The sequence below is a fragment of the Oncorhynchus kisutch genome, linkage group LG5 (assembly GCF_002021735.2).
Source record: "Oncorhynchus kisutch isolate 150728-3 linkage group LG5, Okis_V2, whole genome shotgun sequence".
In the NCBI taxonomy this organism is placed as follows: Eukaryota; Metazoa; Chordata; class Actinopteri; order Salmoniformes; family Salmonidae; genus Oncorhynchus; species Oncorhynchus kisutch.
The window spans coordinates 2819350-2841375 of NC_034178.2; the positions used below are offsets into that span (position 1 = coordinate 2819350).

General features: G+C 43.0%; 2 protein-coding genes across 6 annotated transcripts in view; one reads left to right on the top strand and one right to left on the bottom strand.

The window, feature by feature from the left end:
* The window catches only part of LOC109881618 (collagen alpha-1(XVIII) chain-like), an 86459-nt gene extending 77291 nt beyond the window's left edge, over positions 1-9168 (top strand). For all 4 annotated transcript variants that reach the window (XM_031824032.1, XM_031824030.1, XM_031824029.1 and 1 more), the window contains 15 exons: positions 1700-1753; positions 1976-2044; positions 2201-2266; positions 2418-2445; positions 2556-2609; positions 2710-2744; positions 2854-2976; positions 3114-3273; positions 3404-3468; positions 3618-3746; positions 3855-3887; positions 4020-4592; positions 4726-4923; positions 5042-5157; positions 5339-9168. In XM_031824032.1, the coding sequence (XP_031679892.1) occupies positions 1700-1753; positions 1976-2044; positions 2201-2266; positions 2418-2445; positions 2556-2609; positions 2710-2744; positions 2854-2976; positions 3114-3273; positions 3404-3468; positions 3618-3746; positions 3855-3887; positions 4020-4592; positions 4726-4923; positions 5042-5157; positions 5339-5552 (1917 nt within the window). In that variant the 3' untranslated portion in view covers positions 5553-9168. The remainder of the gene's footprint in view (positions 1-1699; positions 1754-1975; positions 2045-2200; positions 2267-2417; positions 2446-2555; positions 2610-2709; positions 2745-2853; positions 2977-3113; positions 3274-3403; positions 3469-3617; positions 3747-3854; positions 3888-4019; positions 4593-4725; positions 4924-5041; positions 5158-5338) is intronic.
* Positions 7468-20262, bottom strand: LOC109881620 (reduced folate transporter-like). 2 transcript variants are annotated; one of them, XM_031824034.1, is made up of 6 exons: positions 19943-20262; positions 18475-19141; positions 15248-16049; positions 14112-14304; positions 13792-13933; positions 7468-13677 (listed from the first exon to the last, which is right to left on the bottom strand). In XM_031824034.1, the coding sequence occupies exons 2-6, from the start codon at positions 18745-18747 to the stop codon at positions 13474-13476; spliced, it is 1614 nt and encodes a 537-aa protein (XP_031679894.1). In that variant the 5' UTR covers positions 18748-19141; positions 19943-20262; the 3' UTR covers positions 7468-13473. The 2 variants fall into 2 exon arrangements, with proteins under 2 accessions (XP_031679894.1, XP_031679893.1); XM_031824033.1 differs by having other exon boundaries at positions 18475-20262.
* Between the last annotated feature and the right edge of the window lie 1764 nt (positions 20263-22026).

Genomic DNA, 22026 nt, shown 5'->3' on the forward strand with positions numbered 1-22026 from the left:
TCTCTATAGGGTCCAGCTGGTAGATGTATATTCTTCTGTCTCTATAGGGTCCATCTGGTAGATTTAGATTGTTCTGTCTCTATAGGGTCCATCTGATAGATGTATATTGTTCTGTCTCTATAGGGTCCAGCTGGTAGATTTATATTCTTGTCTGTCACTATAGGGTCCATCTGGTAGATTTATATTGTTCTGTCACTATAGGGTCCAGCTGGTAGATGTATATTTTTCTGTCTCTATAGGGTCCAGCTGGTAGATTTATATTGTTCTGTCTCTATAGGGTCCAGCTGGTAGATTTATATTGTTCTGTCTCTATAGGGTCCAGCTGGTAGATTTATATTGTTCTGTCTCTATAGGGTCCAGCTGGTAGATTTATATTGTTCTGTCTCTATAGGGTCCAGCTGGTAGATTTATATTCTTGTCTGTCACTATAGGGTCCATCTGGTAGATTTATATTGTTCTGTCTCTATAGGGTCCAGCTGGTAGATTTATATTCTTGTCTGTCTCTATAGGGTCCGGCTGGTATATGTATATTCTTCTGTCTCTATAGGGTCCAGCTGGTAGATGTATATTCTTCTCTCTATAGGGTCCAGCTGGTAGATGTATATTCTTCTGTCTCTATAGGGTCCGGCTGGTATATGTATATTCTTCTGTCTCTATAGGGTCCGGCTGGTATATGTATATTCTTCTGTCTCTATAGGGTCCAGCTGGTAGATGTATATTCTTCTGTCTCTATAGGGTCCAGCTGGTAGATGTATATTCTTCTGTCTCTATAGGGTCCGGCTGGTATATGTATATTCTTCTGTCTCTGTAGGGTCCAGCTGGTAGATGTATATTGTTCTGTCTCTATAGGGTCATTCCGGTAGATTGATATTGTTCTCTGTATCTATAGGGTCCAGCTGGTAGATGTATATTGTTCTGTCTCTATAGGGTCCATATGGTAGATGTATATTGTTCTGTCTCTATAGGGTCCAGATGGTAGATTTATATTGTTCTGTCTCTATAGGGTCCATCTGGTAGATTTATATTGTTCTGTCACTATAGGGTCCAGCTGGTAGATGTATATTGTTCTCTGTCTCTATAGGGTCCATCTGGTAGATTTATATTGTTCTGTCACTATAGGGTCCATCTGGTAGATTTATATTGTTCTGTCTCTATAGGGTCCATCTGGTAGATTTATATTGTTCTGTCTCTATAGGGTCCAGATGGTAGATGTATATTGTTCTGTCTCTATAGGGTCCAGCTGGTAGATGTATATTGTTCTGTCTCTATAGGGTCCAGCTGGTAGATGTATATTGTTCTCTGTCTCTATAGGGTCCAGCTGGTAGATGTATATTCTTCTGTCACTATAGGGTCCATCTGGTAGATTTATATTGTTCTGTCTCTATAGGGTCCGTCTGGTAGATTTATATTGTTCTGTCTCTATAGGGTCCAGCTGGTAGATGTATATTGTTCTCTGTCTCTATAGGGTCCAGCTGGTAGATGTATATTCTTCTGTCACTATAGGGTCCATCTGGTAGATTTATATTGTTCTGTCTCTATAGGGTCCATCTGGTAGATGTATATTGTTCTGTCTCTATAGGGTCCAGCTGGTAGATGTATATTGTTCTCTGTCTCTATAGGGTCCAGCTGGTAGATGCATATTGTTCTCTGTCTCTATAGGGTCCAGCAGGTAGATTTATATTGTTCTCTGTCTCTATAGGGTCCCTATGGTCCAGCTGGTCTAAAGGGAGATATAGGCATGCCCGGTAGACCGGTAAGTATCTCTGTTCAGCAATTAGCCAAGTGGTGGTCCTCTGTAGCTCAGTTGGTAGAGCATGGCATACGATTCCTGGGACCACCGAAGTCGCTTTGAATAAAAGTGTCTGCTAAATGGCACTGAAGTGTGACTTAGAAAGAATCCAAGTGTGTTATTTCCCATTCAGTATTAACATGGTGATGAACTGCTGCTGGATGTGAACCAGTGTGTTGGTTACAGGGCCGTCCTGGGTTGAATGGTGTCAAAGGAGAGAGGGGGGATTCAGCGGGAGGGACTGGAGGATATGGAGTAAGTATGACACCGCTGGTTGGTAATTGATGGGATTCATACATGAAAGACTGTTGGGATGCAACCCAGAGGTCAGCATGTCAAACCATTCATAAAAGCAGTGGTATGGTTAGACTGTCATGACTCAGTTTAACCCAGATTGATCCATGTTTTTAGGGTCCTCCAGGACCACCTGGCCCACCCGGACCCCCCGGGCCAGCAGTACCTCTGGACAGGTTCAATGTGAGTAGATGTCTGATCCAGTATTGTATCTTTCCCAGACGTTGGTGTTGTGAGTTATATGCTGTAGTCAGTCAGGTTTGATAGGGTCTCTTTCCAAGGTACAGTAGTGTAACTCTCCTCCCCTTTGTTCTGTGTTCTGTTTCACACTCAGAGGGATGATGTCTCACGGTTATATCCTGGTAAGTCAACTCATTCTCATTGGCCAGCCCCACACCATGACATAGAACGTTACATGTAAAACGATGTCATGTGTTGGCTTACATGTTGGCCTTTTTCCTCCACCCATCAGACTCCAAAGGAGACAAAGGTGATCGTGGAGTACCAGGAATACCCGGGGTACCAGGTACAGTAAAACCAGCTAGTTATTTACCTCCGCTGGCCTTAGGTGTACCAACACACGAGATTGAGCTGATTGAACTCACGTTCTATCGTCTCCACTCTAGGTCTCACGTCCAACTTTGACATCTACACCTTCAAGGTAAGTGACGTAACGACAAAGGAGCTCTAAACTCACAACCCGCCATGCGTCTGTATGTGTTTGACGTGAGGTCAAATGACGTGGTGTGTGTGTGTGTGTGTCCCTGCAGAAGGAGATGAAGGGAGAGAGAGGAGACTCTGGGATGAAGGGGGAGAAGGGCGAGCCAGCCGGAGGATATTATGGTGGCGGTTACGGTGGACAGGGTGGTCAACCTGGACCTCCAGGACTTCCAGTAAGAATAACCACTGAACAACAACTGCATTTTACTGCATTCTCCACGTTTTATCAGTGCCTTGCATCAAAAGACATGTGGAATTGAATTCAATTAGAAAGTTTTAATGAGCAGGACAAATATCTATCGATCTCCAGGGGCCAAAGGGAGAGTCCATCATCGGTCCTTCAGGGCCCCAGGGCCCTCCAGGTAACCCAGGAAGAGGGTACGAAGGCAGGCAAGGGAACCCAGGCCCACCGGGGCCCCCTGGACCTTCAGGATCATCCTCCTCACCTGGAGCCTACAGGCCAACACAGAGTGAGGCGTACTCTCTCGCGCACACACTCATACATACAGTACATAGGCAGGAACACAACCTTCTGGTGACATGAAGTACAGTAGCTCCTTGGTTAACAGCTTCAATGAATGTGATCTTTTTACATCTCAGCCATCAGCATCCCTGGACCTCCGGGCCCTCCTGGCCCACCTGGAACTGATGGACACTCCTCTGGGGTGAGTCTGTTAACCACTTCATTCCTAGTGTAGGGTCTAGGAGGTTAGGGCCTGTTTCTGGACGGGGCCTCACGGTGATGATATATATATATATATACCCCTTCCAGGATTTGGCATCATTTAGCTCCTTGTCGTCCACGTTTGAACAGGTGATGGTGCTGAGGTCATATGACACGATGACAGCCACGGCCAGACGACAGGCAGAGGGGACGCTGGTGTATCTGGTCGACCAAACAGACTTTTACATCAGAGTACGAGATGGCTTCCGGCAAATCCAGGTGCAGTGTTTACCGGTGTAATGGATGCAAGCCACTATATTTATAAAATGCAACACCTTCATCCTTTGTTAATGTTTACATGATTAACTTGGAAGTTTTACCTTTCAGCTTGGACCATACATAGCTTTACCCCCTGACCAGGTAAGTCGTTGGAAATGTGCACTTGAGAAATGCTGACAAACTATTGTGACAGTGAAGGAATCACTTAATGAAGTTATTAATCACATTAGTGAATCTTATTGACATGATTTCTCTGCCTGTATCCATCTGAAGGGTAATGAGGTAGCAGCTGTCGACCCTCCTCCAGTGGTCTACTACCAGCCAGACCATCCCTCTAACACGGCCACAGAGCAACCCCCCAGACAGCTAGACCCCCACCAGCCACAGCCTGAGGGACAACACCCTGTTCACCCCGACCCACGTTACCCGACTCACCCGGATCCACGCTACCCAGCCCAGCCTGATCCACGCTACCCAGCCCAGCCTGATCCACGCTACCCAGCCCAGACGGATCCACGCTACCCAGCCCAGACGGATCCACGCTACCCAGCCCAGACGGATCCACGCTACCCAGCCCAGACGGATCCACGCTACCCAGCCCAGACGGATCCACGCTACCCAGCCCAGACGGATCCACGCTACCCCTCACATTCAGACCCTAGATACCCCTCACATTCAGACCCTAGATACCCCTCACACACTGATCCACGGTACCCCAGTTATACAGACCACCAGCACAACCCTGACCCTGTTCAGCCGGTCCAGCCCCAGCCAGCCCCTGTAACCCCACAACGCAGACCCAGACCTCCTGAGACCCCCAGCCACCAACACACATCAGGCCCAAGCGTGAGTAGCCAGTGATTTAAATGTCATAAATGTAACCTAAAAACATGCCACTGCTGAAATACTTCTGATTGTGGATGTGATGGGAAGCACGTTTTTAAAAGCAGACTTTTCTTCTTCTTCTTTCCTTCTGCAGATTCACCTGGTCGCCCTGAACGCCCCCCAGGGGGGTAACATGCGGGGTATCAGAGGGGCAGACTTCCTGTGTTTCAACCAGGCTCGGGCCATCGGGCTGAAGGGAACCTTCCGGGCTTTCCTCTCCTCCAAGCTCCAGGACCTTTACAGCATCGTCCGCAAGTCAGACAGAGAGCGCATGCCCATCGTCAACCTAAAGGTACTATCGGCTAAGACTGAGATGCATTTTCAGCTTCATTCAGAATCCCAGTATCATTCCGTATCATTTAAGTAATTGGCAGCAACCGTCCCTAACCATTTGTCTGTCCCCTCTATAGGATGAGGTCCTGTTTGACAGTTGGGAGGCCATCTTCAGTGACTCAGAGGGCAGAGTGAAGGACAATGTACCCATCTACTCCTTCGATGGCAAAGACATTTTCACAGACGGCACATGGTGATAAACTACACTTCTACATATCACTCACTATACACAAAATATCAAATCCTCTCTTTTTACAACACCCATAAGGAGGCATTGATAAGTTATGTAAAGTTAACGGCTGAGATAGTGAATGTAAAATATGATGATTCATTCCTTCATCTCGTTCTCTCCCTTATTCCCTCTCCTCACCCAGGCCAGACAAGATGATATGGCACGGTTCGACCAGCAGGGGGCACGGCCAGGTGGATAACTACTGTGAGACGTGGCGTATAGGGGAGCGTGCGCTGACGGGCATGGCCTCCTCTCTACAAGAGGGCCAGCTCCTCCAACAGAGAACCAGCAGCTGTCACAGCTCCTACGCCGTGCTCTGCATCGAGAACAGCTACATCGGACAGTTCAAGAGATAGGACTGACCGACCAAACGCACACACACACTACAGCCAGATCAAGAGATAGGACTGACCGACCAAACGCACACACACACTACAGCCAGATCAAGAGATAAGCCCAATGAAAAACACAAACAAACACATCAGCCAATCCAGGAGGCCTAACAAAACGTAAGTACCAGTGGAGGCTGGTGACTTAAAAAACGAGGAGGATGGTAGACCCAGGGTATAGGCGCGGAACGCACGGAGACAACAAAGTGTGTTTCAAAAATCGTCAAATACTAATTATTTTAACCTAAAGCATTTAATAAAGACAATTTTAGTACACTATTTTGGGGAATGGGAATGAGAGGGCTACTTACAGTGTTGGAAAGGGACCACAGCAGTGATTGAATGAGGGTATGAGGCATGAGTTGAGGTGTTCAGAGGCTTGACCAGTGCAGGACAGGATTTGCCTAGAAAGACAAACAATAACACAACACACTACACAGTTAGACAAAAGAGCTCAAAATGAGTTAGTCTAAGCAAGGAGTAAAATGAGTGATGTGTAATAATGTGATTGTGTATGTGATTGACTCTTCATAAATGAACGAGAGAAAATGGATAGGGGGACTTACAGAGCTTGGAGAGGAAACATTCAATGTGCCAGTGGATGAGCGGGCACATGAGACATGGCTTCAGTTCATGTCAGGAGATAGTTGACAATGGTAGTGGAGTGATCATAACCTCTTAATCAGGGAACAGGAGGGGACTTCCCTGGAAATACAAATAGCAGATACAGGGATTTCCTCTACCCAGACAAATAGACAACTGGGCTGAGCTCGCTTTATGCATGTTTTCATCATGTAGGCCTATGCAACTGTAGGCTTTATAAAACATTTACTCACATCTATCATCGCTATTATGTTGATTGATTAATTCCAGTTAATAAGCCTAGCCAGCCCAGTTTTTAATATAAACTACGTTTGATCACATTTTCTCCTGACACACATATATGGACTATAAATACATAATGTTACCAATCAGTTTATCCTGACCAGATGGACAGGGTGCATAGGCTGTATGCAGCTTCTCTTATTAGGAGCCTACAGTTGATCATACTGAAATATAGTCTCGTTTTCATCCCATAAAGCATGTCCGATTTCTAGCGTTCAGGTGTGCCTAGGCTGCTGCAACATTTATGTCATGAGTTTTTGCTTGTGTCTGTCCGGAGTGATTGTGTTATCATCTTTGCTAAATAAATACCGGAGGAAAGAGGAAAGCTTACTTGAGCGCACGCGGAAAAAATGCGCTGTGACAACCTCTCTCTTTAATCGAAATGTTTATGGATGAAGCTATCAAATCATTCTGAATTGTTTTCGACATCCTAGAAAAGAGTCGAAATTTTGACATGTTCAGCAAGTAAAGCATCGTAACGTGCAATTACCTCTGCAAGCTCTTTGTAGTTGCCCTTGTTGGCGGGAATGTCCCCTCTCGTCTTGTCCTCTATCGATGCAGCTTTTTCCCAGAAGCTTGAATGTGATCGGCATTTATATGATCCCTGCATTTGTTTTGCCTTTTAGCTGAACGATCGATGTTCTTCAGGTCACTGTACCCACCTTTTGACCAAGGCTCAGACTTCCCTAAAGCAGGCAAGGCCAGCAATACAGGCAGCTTGATGAAAGGCTCCCTGTTACCAGCTTTACTTTTGATACCAGTTGGTATTGAACGCCCTCACCTTTTCATCAGTTTCATGAAGATCTCAGGCAGAGGTCGACCCTTCGTTTCCGTGTAAACTGCACACTTCGCGCTGGTAGATAGCTAGCTACTGAAGTTAGCGAGGCTAACTTTTAAAAATGTTAAATCAATTGCACTAACTGGACATAAAAAAATATTTGTAAAACCAAGAAAACAATTTATAATATACCTCTTCTGTCTCCTGTCATTTGAAAAAAAAAATGTTTGGTTTAAATAAAATCCCCAAAAATGCTCAACTATCACTGTTCACTCTTAATCTCTATCCGACAATGTCACCAAGTTTCTCAACACATAGAATCCCCATAATGCTCTGTGGCACAATCCCAAAACAACACACTATGTTTGTTCTCTGATCATAAAAGCTTTGATCTGTTGGAGGACTTCCTCCGGAAGTGGTCATAATTACCATGTATGTCTACGGAAGGGGGTGAGGCCTATGAGCCTCCTAGGTTTTGTATTGAAGTCAGAGGAGGATGGAAGCTAGCTGTCCTCTGGCTACACCATGGTGCTACCCCAGACAGTGCTTTTGAAGTTACTGTAGACCATTGCAAAACAGTGTATTTTAATAAGTTATTTGGTGACATATGAATATATTTAGTATAGTTTTACCATAAAGTATAACTTGAATGTTTCTAATGTTTACATTTTTATGAAATTTCACCGAAGATGGTCCTCCCCTTCCTCATCTGAGGAGCCTCCACTGGTACACACACACACACACACAATGGTGCTTTGTATATAACAGCTACATTCCCCTTCTCCAATACACTCAGTCCAGCTGGCCAAATAGGACCACATGTCCATAATATGGGGTTGATCAAGAACAGCGACAACCAGGCTAAGAGATGGACCCCCCCCTATACCCCAATCCACCCCCCTTTATACACTGATCGCAGCTGACCAAACAGCCCACCCCGACCCCATGCACATACGTCTAAATCACTGTTCTGTAAACACCTCAACACTGTGGTTTTCAGTAGAGTTTGTATTCATTCCACTTCTCCTTTCATTGTCCACTTCAGAAAGCCATGTTCATTGGGGGTTAGATAACAGACTATCGCAACGCACATTTATTTTTTTGTGGTCTTACCCTCAAAAGCATAATACCTGCACTGTAGAAAGTCTATAGCCTTTTAACAGTTTGCCCTAGAATCAAACCACACCACAGACCACACCTACAGATTAAACAGGACACTAATTATGTTCTCTATGATTCCAACAAGCTAATTGTTGCAGTATTGTACATTAAATGATTATTATCCAATGTTGTAATTGTTTATTCACTTTACATTTTGTTGTAATCAGTACATATAACCAGTTTTTGAAGTACTATCTATAACATTGTCATAAATGTTGGATGTTTTTATTTTGCTAGCGGACATCAAAAGGGAACAGGATATTTCAAATGTTTTGATATCAAAAGGGAACAGGATATTTCAAATGTTTTGATAACAAATGGAGTATTTATTTTGCGATTAACATTTTGTTAAGTAGTTTTAACATTCACACTTTTCAGTAATGGACTCCATGGATCTATGTATTGACAGAGGAAGAGATGAGTCTGGGCCAAGAATCATGACATTTTGTATCAAAAATCAAATTACTATGTTTTTGTTTTGCAATGTCCTTTTGCGTTTCAAAATTCTCAAAAAGTGCTCTTAAGTGTTTTTCATGTCTATGCACTGTGATAGAAATTAAATAAGGCTTTTAATCCAAAGACCAAAGCATTGCAGCTCACTGAATGAACCGGTGTATGACCCTGGTGAGGAGTTTCCTGAGGTGACATGTACTGTACCATCTCTCTCAATGTCATCAACGTTTATTAAAAAACAAACAAATGCTACATTGTTTTTCCAAACTGATTTATTTGTAAATCAAAAATAAAATGTTGACATAAGTCTGTTTTTTACAGCAACAAAATCACAGTTCACAGTCATTCACCCAAAGTGTATATTCAGCATTGATTGAAGTCAGTGTGACAATAATAAACATGAACAATTCTGACAGTTAACGTTACAAATCTTATCCTATACTGAACTCGTTGGCTAGTATACTGCACGGCATATAGACCATTAGGTGCAATTAATCTCATACCTTTGTATTTGTTTACGAGGCCATATGACCATGTAAAAATCATTGTATACTCTACAACCTCATCACTATATGCTGAAACTTACCTTGAGATATGACCTTTTAAATCAATTAGAGAATAGTGCAAAGTTCAAGTTGCATATCTCGTGTTCCAGACCCATTGTACATAGCGTTCTCAAGTGAAGTGCTTGTATTGTTCACACACATCTTTTATCCACCCTACATGTAATTAATAGACACTCAACTACTATAGTCTATATTCTGACATGATTTCTCAGTTTTGTAGTAAGATGGTCATAAGATTACTCAAGGGGACAGGAATTCAGCAAACCACTTCCTATGCACAGCAATTCAATTAAAGGCAACTTCAATTTTTTAAAATGGGTAGGTATAATCTGCATTTATGGGTGTACTTTGAGTATGGTATAAACACATTCAGAATGTAAAGGGTACACCAGATATGAGTTCCTCGAGTTGTCAGATTCCAAAGAATAAACATATAGGCCTAAAAGATATTTACATTTTTCAACTTCATTTTGCATTTTATTTCCTCAGTGACAAACATTTAAGAAAACACCATTTTACTCTTACGCACACAGATAAATAAATTGTTCCATTAAAACAGTAGTTCCCAAACTGGGATGGGATGCAGAAAAGAGAACGGACCTATACATTTTTCAATAATATCCTATAATCTTTGAGAATTTACAATCAACAAATAAAAGCTAGACAATCAGGCCCCCACTGATGTTATGTTTGTGCATAAGAACACCAGCCATGTCAAAATGCATAGAATTGTATGAAATTTGCTTAAAAGCAAACAAAATCTCAGCTCCATGGCAAAATGCATAGAATTGAAGGAAATTGGTTTTAAAATTGCACATTTTTTATTTCAGCTCCATGGCAGGATGTGAAATTGCAGGGGATTAGCTTTGAAACAGCTAAATATTGTGTCTACTGCCAAGATCATATTTATGCTTTGGTCTGTGTGTGGGGGTTTTTACCACTCAAAAGACAGCTCAATTGGTGGGTCACAAAGCAAAAACATTTGAGAACCCCTGCATCAAAACAATATATAATAGCTCATTCGAAAATAACATGCAGAATAAATGTCTGCCAGCTCATTGCTAAATCCTCTAACTCATTTGCAGTAGTTCATAACAACTATACTCCAGTTTACACATTCACATTCACGTGGGCTTCCTATTACAAAAGATGACAATGAACGTATGATTAGCACTGCTGGGGGAGAAAAGACAAATCTGCATGAAAACATTTAAACAAAAATAGGGGAGAGTGGGGTAGGTTGAGCCAAAGAGGTAAATTGAGCCACTCTTGTTTCTAGGAAACTATACACAAAATGTTAGAATTTGAACAAATATCTAGGAAGAGGTCATCATTTCATGGAGTCTGAAGGAAGAAACCATTTGGAAAAAGTTAAGTAAAAAAATATATATAAAAAATAAAATAAGATTTTCACCAAGTCAAATTAATTTCTGTTCTAGAGGTTTCATGATGCTTGTATCTAAAGCAAAGTAGATAATTTTAAGATTATTCTATACATCAGCATGAAAGTGCTTTATTGTATGTGTGTGCTAATATAATCTAAATGTTTGCCTTGGGGTAAAAGTTGAACCAATGGCAAGTGTTTTCATCCCAGGCATAATGCAAGGCATTATCGCTGGGATATGAGGTAACAGGGCCTGGCCAATGTTAAAAAATATATATATATAAACTACAAAGTGTTTGAACGTAAGTGCTGAATGTAAAAAATGGCTTAACTTACCCCACTCTCCCGTAAGCAAAACTATACACAAAATGGTCACTAAAACACTTCCTGACACAAGGTGCATTGAATTACTCACTGGCAGCAAGCATAACTTGTTCCCAACTGGTCTACCTGGTTAAATAAAAGGTGAAATTTAAACAATTTAAGTCCACTGATATGGTTAGTTTGAAGGCCCTAAAACAATTGGCATCTGCTTTGTTCACAAGCAATCGCTGATTAAACCTAAGACAATGGGAGTGTAGTGAACATACACACAAAGGGCTTCATTTAGAAAATATTTTCACTCTTCAAATAAAATCTTCAGGAAGATTCAGCAGCCCAAAAATGCATCCTGTCACGTGCCTACTTAATCTAAAGCAATGCTAATGTGATCACATAGTAATCATGGTCCTGTGAGGCACACCTCTCTCACTGGAGGACTTCTGTACATCTAACAATAGACACACAGATTCAAAAATATGGTTTTCGCTAATAAATACAATTGCAGCAATTGTCGAGAATTCCTAATGATCGAAAAACAGTGAATCATTTGCTGAATATAACAGGCTACTGTTCCATCAGTAGAAGAAGTAGTCCAGTAGAATTAGTTAGACTGTTTCTGTAGATCATTTCCTATTGGTCCCCTCTACTTGAGATGATTATATTCTCAGTCAGAGTTACGAAAACAAACGTGCTTCAACATTATCAGGGAACATATGATTACCCTGTATTTGGAAAACTGAACATAATCCCCTGTGGATAACACCATTTGGGATGTTTCTGGGATGAGAAGAGCAAAGCAGCCACTACATAGTACATGTCAACAGTCTCTCTGAGAACATTAGGCTGACAACTAGGTCCAAACTCTGACTATTAAAAACAAAACACTGTTTGAGTGAGAAGTAGGGATTGGTCTAAAGCCGAAAAAGAAAATTCCTTAAATGTACCAACTACAGTAGCTATATGCTGGTCTATTGTACTTCGAAACAATGTTGAGGCAGGTTGCTTAGGATGCAAACCTTCCCAAACAGCCTAATTCATTCTCTTAGAGGTGCTCCCACAATGTGATTTGTACCACATACAAGGTCATGTATTGCTACTTACAAGCAGTGGTGTAAAGTACTTAAAAATACTTAAGTACTACTTAAGAAGTATCTGTACTTTACTATTTATATTTTTGACAAATTTTACGTCACTACATTCCTAAAGAAAATCATGTACATTTTACTCCATACATTTTCCCTGACACCCAAAAGTACTCGTTACATTTTGAATGCTTAGCAGGACAGAAAAATTGTCAAATTCACACACTTATCAAGAGAACAACCCTGGTCATCCCTACTGCCTCTGATCTGGCGGACTCACTAAACACAAATTATGTCTCAGTGTTGGAGTGTCCCCCTGTCCCCCTACTGATGAAGAAAAAATGCAATTGTGCCATCTGGTTTGCTTAATAAGTCATTTGAAATCATTTATACTCTTACTTTTTAATACTTAAGTTTATTTAAAACCAAATACTTTTAGACTTTTACTTGAGTCATTTCTATGAAGGTATCTTTACTTTTAATCAAGTATGACAAGTTGGTACTTTTTCCACCGCTGCTTACAAGACCATTAGGCTCGAACGAGTGAGCTTTTTTTATTATCTTGTAGTAATGTAGGTGGGCCCTGCCTGTAATTCTTTAAAAACATTGAGTAAAAAATATGTATTCCATAATAACATCCTTTTGGTGAACTGAATACACGTTGGATATAACGGATAAGGCACTAAGGGCTGAGAACAGTGACTGTTCACTAACACTGGTAAACTACACTCCCCCAACACATCCAACGAAGTGTCATGAGGTCTCGACTCACCTCTAAGTCTCATCTGTCCTTGTGCAGTCGTGTGGAAACCGTAGCGAGAGATTCCCAGACCGTTTAGACCACTCAAAGTCAGTGTAGGGGGTTTAGGTGTTGATGTAAAGATGACACAATGTTCAAGGGATAGTTGAGGATTTTGGCAAGGAGACCCTTTATCTACTTCCACACAGTCAGATGAACTCATGGATACCATTTGTATGTCTCTGCATCCAGTATGAAGGAAGTTAGAGGTAGTTTCGCGATCCAATGCCAACTAGCGTTAGCTAGCGCAATGACAGGAAGTCTACATGAACAACTTGCATGCTAGCTTCCGATAAGACTTCCAGTCATTACGCTAACGGTAGTTAGCAATTTGGCTAACGCTAGGTAGCAAATTCCTTTTAAATTGCACGCAGATACATACAAATGGTCTCCACGAGTTAATCTGACTCTGGGGAAGTAGATAAAGGGCTTCACTGCCAACATTCCGGAATATCCCTTTCAGGCCTTCACGTTGTTGCCATTGGACAGAGGTTCCGTCTCCGACGGGTTTGATGGTACGGGACATAGCTCAGTGGGCGTGGCCTGGTCGGTGTCCCCTCCACCTCCTGCCGATTGGTTCCTGTAGTGGCGAATGATGACCCAGGCAGCACAGCCCAGGTAGATAACCGTCAGCAAGGCAAAGTAGAAGAAGTAGACCAGGAACTATTGGAGAACAGAACAGCACTCATTAGAAAACTTATGGTGTTCCCATATGGGTGACGTCAGCTTGCAGGAAGTCGTCTGAGCGTGGTTGTAATCAGAGTGTGTGTGACTGACCTGGGAGTGTACGTCTAGTCCCAGACCCTTCTTGTCAGAGACGATGAGGGTGATGATGGACTTCAGAACGGTCGCCAGGAAAGTGTTGACCCCAAACACCAGGGCACACAGCTCCTTGGTGAGCGACGAGACAATCTGGAAACTACAAACACCACAACAGGATAGTCAGCAGATTAAATGTACAGCCTAAAGTAAGAAAGACGTGACAGTTCTATTTGACAATGCATTCATACACTGTACACGTCTGAACATTAAAATCCCCAAAATCCCATTATATGTATACAACAACGTTAAATAAAAGTAGATCTAAGGAAACGTACATGGCGATGGGCACGAGGAACTGGTAGAAACCCTTGAAGAGGGAGTAGGCCACATAGCAGATCCAGATGTTGCTGGTGGTCCCCATGAGGAGCAGCAGGCCAGCCTGTAGAGCCGTGATGACGCCGATCACCAGCTCAGACCACACGTTCCAGCGGATCTTCACGAAGCCCGCTGCAAATGACGTGATCGCACCTGGGACAGAGTTAACGAGGTGGAGTTAGTCGAAGAAGATAAGCTGACTAAGTTAATGACTGAGTAGGTGATTAAGGCTTGGGGGAACTTCATTTAATAAATGCTGTGTGTGTGTGTGTGTGTGGACTCAGGGTCACAGTTTGACATTATCATATCAAAGCAAACAGAGGGGATTGCTAGTTCAGTAAGCCTTTATGTTATTATTATGCATCAATAAAATCATTCTACTAAATGACTATGGGGAGCAGCACATTGTCTGGCGTCATCTCCCTGTGGGATCAACATCTAAACCATTGTCACCTTCCACCACCTTTCAACAGAACGTGACTGTTTAGTCTGCTGTTGTCTCACCACATTCTACTTCATGGGAATTCCTCTTCCTAGATTGATGGGCTTTGTATGTCTCCTGTCCTTGTCAGCTGTTTAGGTCATGTAATTTCAGTCATAATTAAATCATTGGAGAGCGGTCAGTCTAAAACAGTGTTTCCCAACTCCAGTCCCCCCAACGGTGCACATTTTTGTTGTGGCCCCGGACAAGCACACCTGATTTTACTTGTCAACTATTCATCAACTATTGAATCAGGCGAGTTAGCCTGGGGCTACAACTACGTGTTGTTGGGGGTACTGGAGGACTGGAGATGGGAAACCCTGGTCTAAGACAAACTTATTGACCTGACGTTACGTGATGCCGTATAACTCATTTGACTGAGAAAATATGTACCTTGAAGCATGTTGCCATGGTGCTCTCACTACTACCTCTGCCAACTGCTGTAGGGGTGTTAATATTTTGTAGGAATCATTGACTTGGAGAACACAGGCTCCAACCCTGTCAGACAGTAAAAACCCAGGTGAATGCTACATATTGGTTATTAAAACACTTGTATACCTGGCTTTGGAGGGCCTTTGTACCCAGACTAAAAACCTAGGGAAATGGATCCCTCACCCAGTAGTGTGGAGACAGCCTCCACCCCTCCGTTGTAGACGTGTTTGTTCTCCGTGGCAGGGTACACCTTGTTCCACAGGACATGGACGTACAACAGCACCAGGTAGTAGCCAGCGGAGTTGAACACCCACCACAGGCTCCACAGTCTCAGGCTGGGCCTCCGCGGCACGTTCCTCAGCTCCTTCAGCATCTGAATAAACACTGAGTCCCTCCAGGAGGAACCAGAGCTGAGAGGGGCCAGGGAGGGTGTGTCACCTGAACCCAGGCCCATTTCGCCCTGCTTCATCCTGGCCAGCTCCGACTGGGCGGCAGCCTGCTCCTGGAGGTTCCTCTGGGCAGCGTGGTGGGCCCTGTTGAAGAACAGGGACCTCTTGGGCCAGGGCAGGCAGCAGGAGAGCACCAGGCCGAAGGACACCAAGGCCAAGGAGACAGCACTGAGCATGGCGAAGGAGAGCCTGCCCACGGATATCAGCACCTGGCCCAGCACCGAGCTGGCAAACACCCCCATGAGGACGCAAGAGCGCGAGTAGCTGGCCACACGTTGGTAGAGCTCTGGGGTGACCAGGGAGAATATATAGGAGGAGTAAGCCACGCGTGCTGCCATGGTGATGCCGTAGAAGAACTCCATGAACTGCATCTCTAAGAGGGAGGAACCCAGGAGGAGGAGGAGCCAGATGGCCACGTGGCTGAGGCTGGAGAGGACCAGGACGGGCTTGTAACGCAGGACGTCTGTCAGGAGGAAGACTGGCACCAGCACCGCCATGTAGGAGTAGGACAGGATCGGGTTGATCTCATTGGTCACCTGGAGGAAGAGAATGGCGGGTATGAGGGGGAGACCACATAGAAGAGACAGAGGACTCCGTGGAATCCAATTCTCCTTGTAAAAAGTTGTAGCTGAAGGCTCTATAAATGTGCCGGCGGATGTTCTCAAATTGCATATTTAGGCTAGTTTCCTGAGAGTCCTCGAACACTGACAAATGCACATACCTCATATGCTGTTCAGAATAACCTTGTCGCTGTGCTGACACCGTTGCCAACGCAACAACGTTAATCCCCCTCTACAGGAAATGAGGGGAGCAAAAACCTTCACTGATCCCATTCATTTGAACTAATACTACATTGTAGGCAAGGACACCTTCCAATGAGTCTGCAGACTTCAGGCCATTAGGTTCATTAGTTGATACTGATCCAGACAAGCCTACAGTAACCAATCAGAAAAAGAGACTGCCCTAATTTGTAGGAATGTGAACTTTGACCATACTGAGGAGGGGTTAGTGCACTCACACTGTGAAAGCCTTATTACAGTCCAGTGGGTTCCATGACTAAGGAACACTGGTTAAATTATTTTAGGATTGAGCGGTTGTAGTTCAAGCTCCTAGTATAAATTCAGATGGAACACGTGTCAGCTGATATAGCTTATATCAGGGTTGTCCTTCTACGTGTCATACAAGGCTATAGCCTCCAGCGCAGGACAATGCCTTTCATATCCCTCAAAATCAATTGGGCCTCGGGTTGAACTGACATGCCCCGGCCTTTAAATATATATATCATTTTATTTTTTACATTTAACCTTTATTTAACTGACTTGCCTAGTTAAATAAAGATTAAATAAATAAAAATATTTTTAAAAATTCAGTAGAAGACCGATAGCAATAGTTGACACGACTAACAATATACTTGTTTACTAAGCAAGAGTGAAGATAAGTTTCTCAATCGTTCCTACTAGTGCTCCAAAATTATTGAATTCGCATAGTAATCAAAATACTAAAGGTGCAATATCCATATCGCAAGAGATCCATATCGCAAGAGACCCATATTGCAAGAGATCCATATCGCAAGAGACCCATATCGCAAGAGATCCATATCGCAAGAGACCCATATTGCAAGAGACCCATATTGCAAGAGACCCATATCGCAAGAGACCCATATCGCAAGAGACCCATATTGCAAGAGATCCATATCGCAAGAGATCCATATCGCAAGAGACCCATATTGCAAGAGATCCATATCGCAAGAGACCCATATTGCAAGAGACCCATATTGCAAGAGATCCATATCGCAAGAGATCCATATTGCAAGAGACCCATATCGCAAGAGATCCATATCGCAAGAGACCCATATCGCAAGAGACCCATATCGCAAGAGACCCATATCGCAAGAGACCCATATTGCAAGAGATCCATATCGCAAGAGACCCATATCGCAAGAGACCCATATCGCAAGAGATCCATATCGCAAGAGATCCATATCGCAAGAGATCCATATTGCAAGAGATCCATATTGCAAGAGATCCATATTGCAAGAGATCCATATTGCAAGAGATCCATATTGCAAGAGATCCACATTACAAGAGATCCACATTACAAGAGATCCATATTACAAGAGATCCATATTCCAAGCAATATTTTGAAACGTGTAATGGACGTTTTTATAGTTTCCGCCATGTTTTCTCCTCTTGCGGCTGCTTCCCACCAAGCGGTGCAGTTCCTCCTCCTTGCTGTTAGATTCACTGTAAGTTCGCATGCTATTCTGTTAGGTCAATGCAGTCAACTAATCGTTCCAAACAAGAACGATGCCGCTTTCCACTTCGGTTCTTAATAGCGATGGGGGACAAAATCTAAACAGTTACATATCGGGATATTATTTGTGACTATATATATTATATATATATCACCCCCCCCCCCCTCCCCAAAAAATGTGATGTTCTCCATCTTCTATTTAAATAGGGAGCCAATTTGTTTTCAGCACTTTTATTTCCATGACTGATCAAAACTCATTTTCTCATGGCTCTCCCTTGTCCCGCTGCAGCAGACATGGTGAACAATATGTTTGGAACATCGAATCGCAATGAAATCACAGTATCGAATTGCAATACATATCGTATCGGCACCTAGGTATTGTGATAATATTGTATTGTGAGGTCCCTGGCAATTCCCAGCCCTACTTTGTAATATAAGTTATTCCATTTCTATGATTCCAACAGTTCACCCAAGTATTTTGATCTTCAACATCAAATCGCAACATTTGGTAAAAAAAAAAAAATCTAAACTAGATTATTCGCCCACATTGTGAAGCCCTACCTCCTACACATCTACCCACCCTTAATAACTGTGGTCAACTTAAGAGACACAAACACGGATAGTTTCATACACAAACTGCACTCTCACGCAAAACACACCACACCAACATTCCAAACTGTTATAGGGGGATGACTGTGCATCACTGACCTGTTCCCTGGTGAAGTTCTTCTCCATGCTGAGCAGGTTTGGTGTTATAAAGGGCTCCCCAGGCTTCAGCTGCACCATAAACCCATAGAAACACAGGAACACCACCGACAACTCCCAGGTCCGGGCGGTCTTGGTCTGGCCGTCTGAGGGGTCCTCAGGTGGGGGAAGAGCCATCTCGGGGTCAGGCTCTCCAGGGGAGGTCTCCTTCAGGTCCAGTTCAGTCTCTTCCTCCACAGCCCTGTCCCCACTCACCATAGCGTCTTTGCCCACCATGGTAGTGGCCTGACAGTGGACACTGGGGTCCCAAGTCTACCTCTGACTGTATCAAATGACTAAGTGGTATTGCTATAGTGAAGAGGCTTGGTATAGGACTTTTCATAGAAACCAGAGAGTAGGGCCTAAACCACCAATTCAGATGTTCTAAGCAGACAATGAGTAGAGATTCCTGTTAGCACTCTTCCCTTACAAGTTCCACAAAGGATCCAGTGTTAAACATTAGAGGGGGTGAGAGGGAAACCTTTCACAATGACGAACATGGAGTTAAAGTGCTACCTGCAGCCATTTTCATACTCTATGTATGAGAGAAGGTCAACCTTTGCTCCATTCCATGGATTAACAATGATTGAAAGCAAGCTAGTTTACAGCTGGACCTCTGGTCTGTTTGAACCTGTAAAATACAATAATGTTTGCAAATAGTCACTCAAAGTTTGTTTTCTGACAGAGTGCTTTATTCTTCATCATTTTGTGGGATGGTGCTCAACCAAACTCCCTATGTCCAAAGCGGTCCTTTCCCGGGCAGTGACATCAAATCACACCTATTATAGTAACAACCATGGTAAACAACGACCCTAACAGATCTGAGCTGTCAGGTAACGAGTATTATTTGGGTGCAGTCAGTGTATGATAACTTTGTTGTTCTCTGTTGGACTGATTTATTAACTTGGGGTTGACACACCAAAAAAATAGATTCACAACGAACGACTTGTGTAACGTTTACCATGGTTAGAAAGCTTTGTAATTGCAATGCTGCATGCGTGAGATCAGACATAGTTACTTTAAAAAGTATTCGCTAAAACAGGGGTGGGTGCAACTTCTGCACGCATGGCTGGCACGAGCCATATTCAATGTTAGCTAACTAGTTACGTTAGCTAACCAGATTCCAGTCTGGAATACCTAACGTTAGTTAGCTAAAGGTAGCTAAGCTTGTCTGGAAGAGGTAGGAGCTTATTTTAATAAACCCCTTGCTAGTGAACAAGTGAACAATGTCAGAGAGTCAGAGAATTTAGCTAACTGCCTACAGTAGCTGACACTATCTAGCTAATGTTAGCTCCATCATGCGAGTTAATATTATCTTATTGCAGGGAACATTGGTGAACTTGTTAGCTAGCTGAAGTTGACACCAATAATTGGGTTTTAAACAATGTACATACAACTTTGTACATTGACAAGGAAAGTAGGTAAAACCTACCTCTAAATTCTTCCCCGACTGAACTCGTGTGCGCGCTGTTGCTCAGTTGAATGCATTTCAGAGCAACTGAGTCTGTGAGATTTTGCAAGGAACTATGGGGGCTGTAGTTTCTGTTGATTGACCGGAGATAATCCAAAATGCACCTTAAAAGGTATTTATCAATTAACATTAGTATATCACTCAATGATCAATACTTTTCACTGGTTTAAATATCAATGGCCAATAGGCTACATAATGTATTCCAATATATTAGGACATAATATCACATGAACATTTAACGAATAAAAACAAACACCCTACACAAAACATAGAGCATTCTACTGAGCAAGCAACTGAACATTGCCCCATGGATAATCATTGGACGTGACCGTCGCGCGCGCTGTGAAATGAGGGAGTTCTATTTTCCTGGCCCGGGTTGAACCGAGAAATGGCGCCCTCATGTCATCTGGGGAAGGCTAGGAGGAAGGAGTGCCCTTCTCAAATCAAACAGCAATCTGCCCCCTCGGCCAATCGTCCCGAAACATACAACATCTCCTTTCCATAAAAATACATGTTTGAATGTTCAAACTAGTTTTAATTGGGAAGGCAGATAAAGTGTTTTTATCGCACTCACGTTTGCACAGAATCCGACTCATCACTAATCCGATGTATCACTCCACGTCCTTAATTACTACACTTTTGTTTAGAACCGGCTAACACCCTTCAGGCCGCCCTGTTCCAAAATGAATGCAATCACCTTCACCCGATACAAACTCCTCCCATCTGGGTAACCCGAGCTAGATAAACGAATCCCCTCAGTGTGAACGTCCATATTAAATCTTTGGAGAGTAGGCTACATGTCGGCGTTACAATGTAACTGAATAAAGAAATGTTGTTATAGTATGAGGAGAAAACGTATGAGAATGTTTGTAAACTTTCTTTTCGCGTCACGTGTGAGCTTTTATATACAGATTTGGAATACGTCTAGCAGTATGAATATGCTTGAAAACGCCTGCAACATCATAAACAAACTTCAGCAAACATTTGCAATCTGAGTTTGACCTTTGGTGCTATAAATGAGGGCATAGCAATGGAGTGGTGACTGACTATCCAGTGCGCATGTTACGTAATCCTATTGTGCATTTGCCTACTTATTTTTCAAACTGGGTTCTTTTATGGGATTTGGTAGAGTATTTATAACATATTTACTACTCGTATAAATAGTTCTCCAAGTATGGCATGACCAATTTGATTATCATGTGGTTGGTTTTAAGTTTAAAAAAACTGTCTCAGGCTACATGGAGAGAATCAGTCCATTGTCACAGCACTTTAAATGTTATGTGATTTAGCCAGTCATCAGAACCCATAAACACATATCTGGGGATTTGGTTGTCATGCAGTTATCCCAAGGCAGTCCAACAGTGTGCCTTGATTTCATGGACATCACAGCCATAGCTGTGAGGAAGGCCTCACTGCAAATTCTGGATCCATCCAACCTTTCCTTTTCTAACCAAGACCCGTCTGCGTCTAGTGCTGTTTCCCAGACAAAGCACTTCCTTCTGTGTCACCTCCTTTGAGAACCAGACCCTAATGTGAAAGGATAACATGCATGTATATGGTGGCGGCCATTCTGCTGTATCACTTTCACCCATGAATGTATTCTGTGCTTTCAACTAGGAACTATCCATCTCTTTCAGATCAGTGGTTATAAGGAATCGGACAGAGAGGGAAATAAGTCTTAGGACATCATTTCCACAACATTTTACTGTTACCTTGGTTTGACTGTGGCAATATCCTGTATATTATTCACAGCGACCAATAGTAATTTCATCGCAGCTGGTAAACCCTGCCCATCTTTCCCCTCCCATTTTCTATGAATCTTTTATAGCCATCTCCTGTCCAGTATAGAGGAGGTACATCCTCTACAGCACAGCCTGTCAGCTGTGTTTTATTAGAGGGCTGAAATACTGCTGAATCAGAGGTTCCACCTCTCCTCCCTCTTTAACAATCAACTCTGTACGTGTGTATGCATGCATTCCTGTGTGTGTGTCTGTGTGTGCACGACTGCGTGTGTTCCGTTTTCAGAAATAATGCAACATGTCATG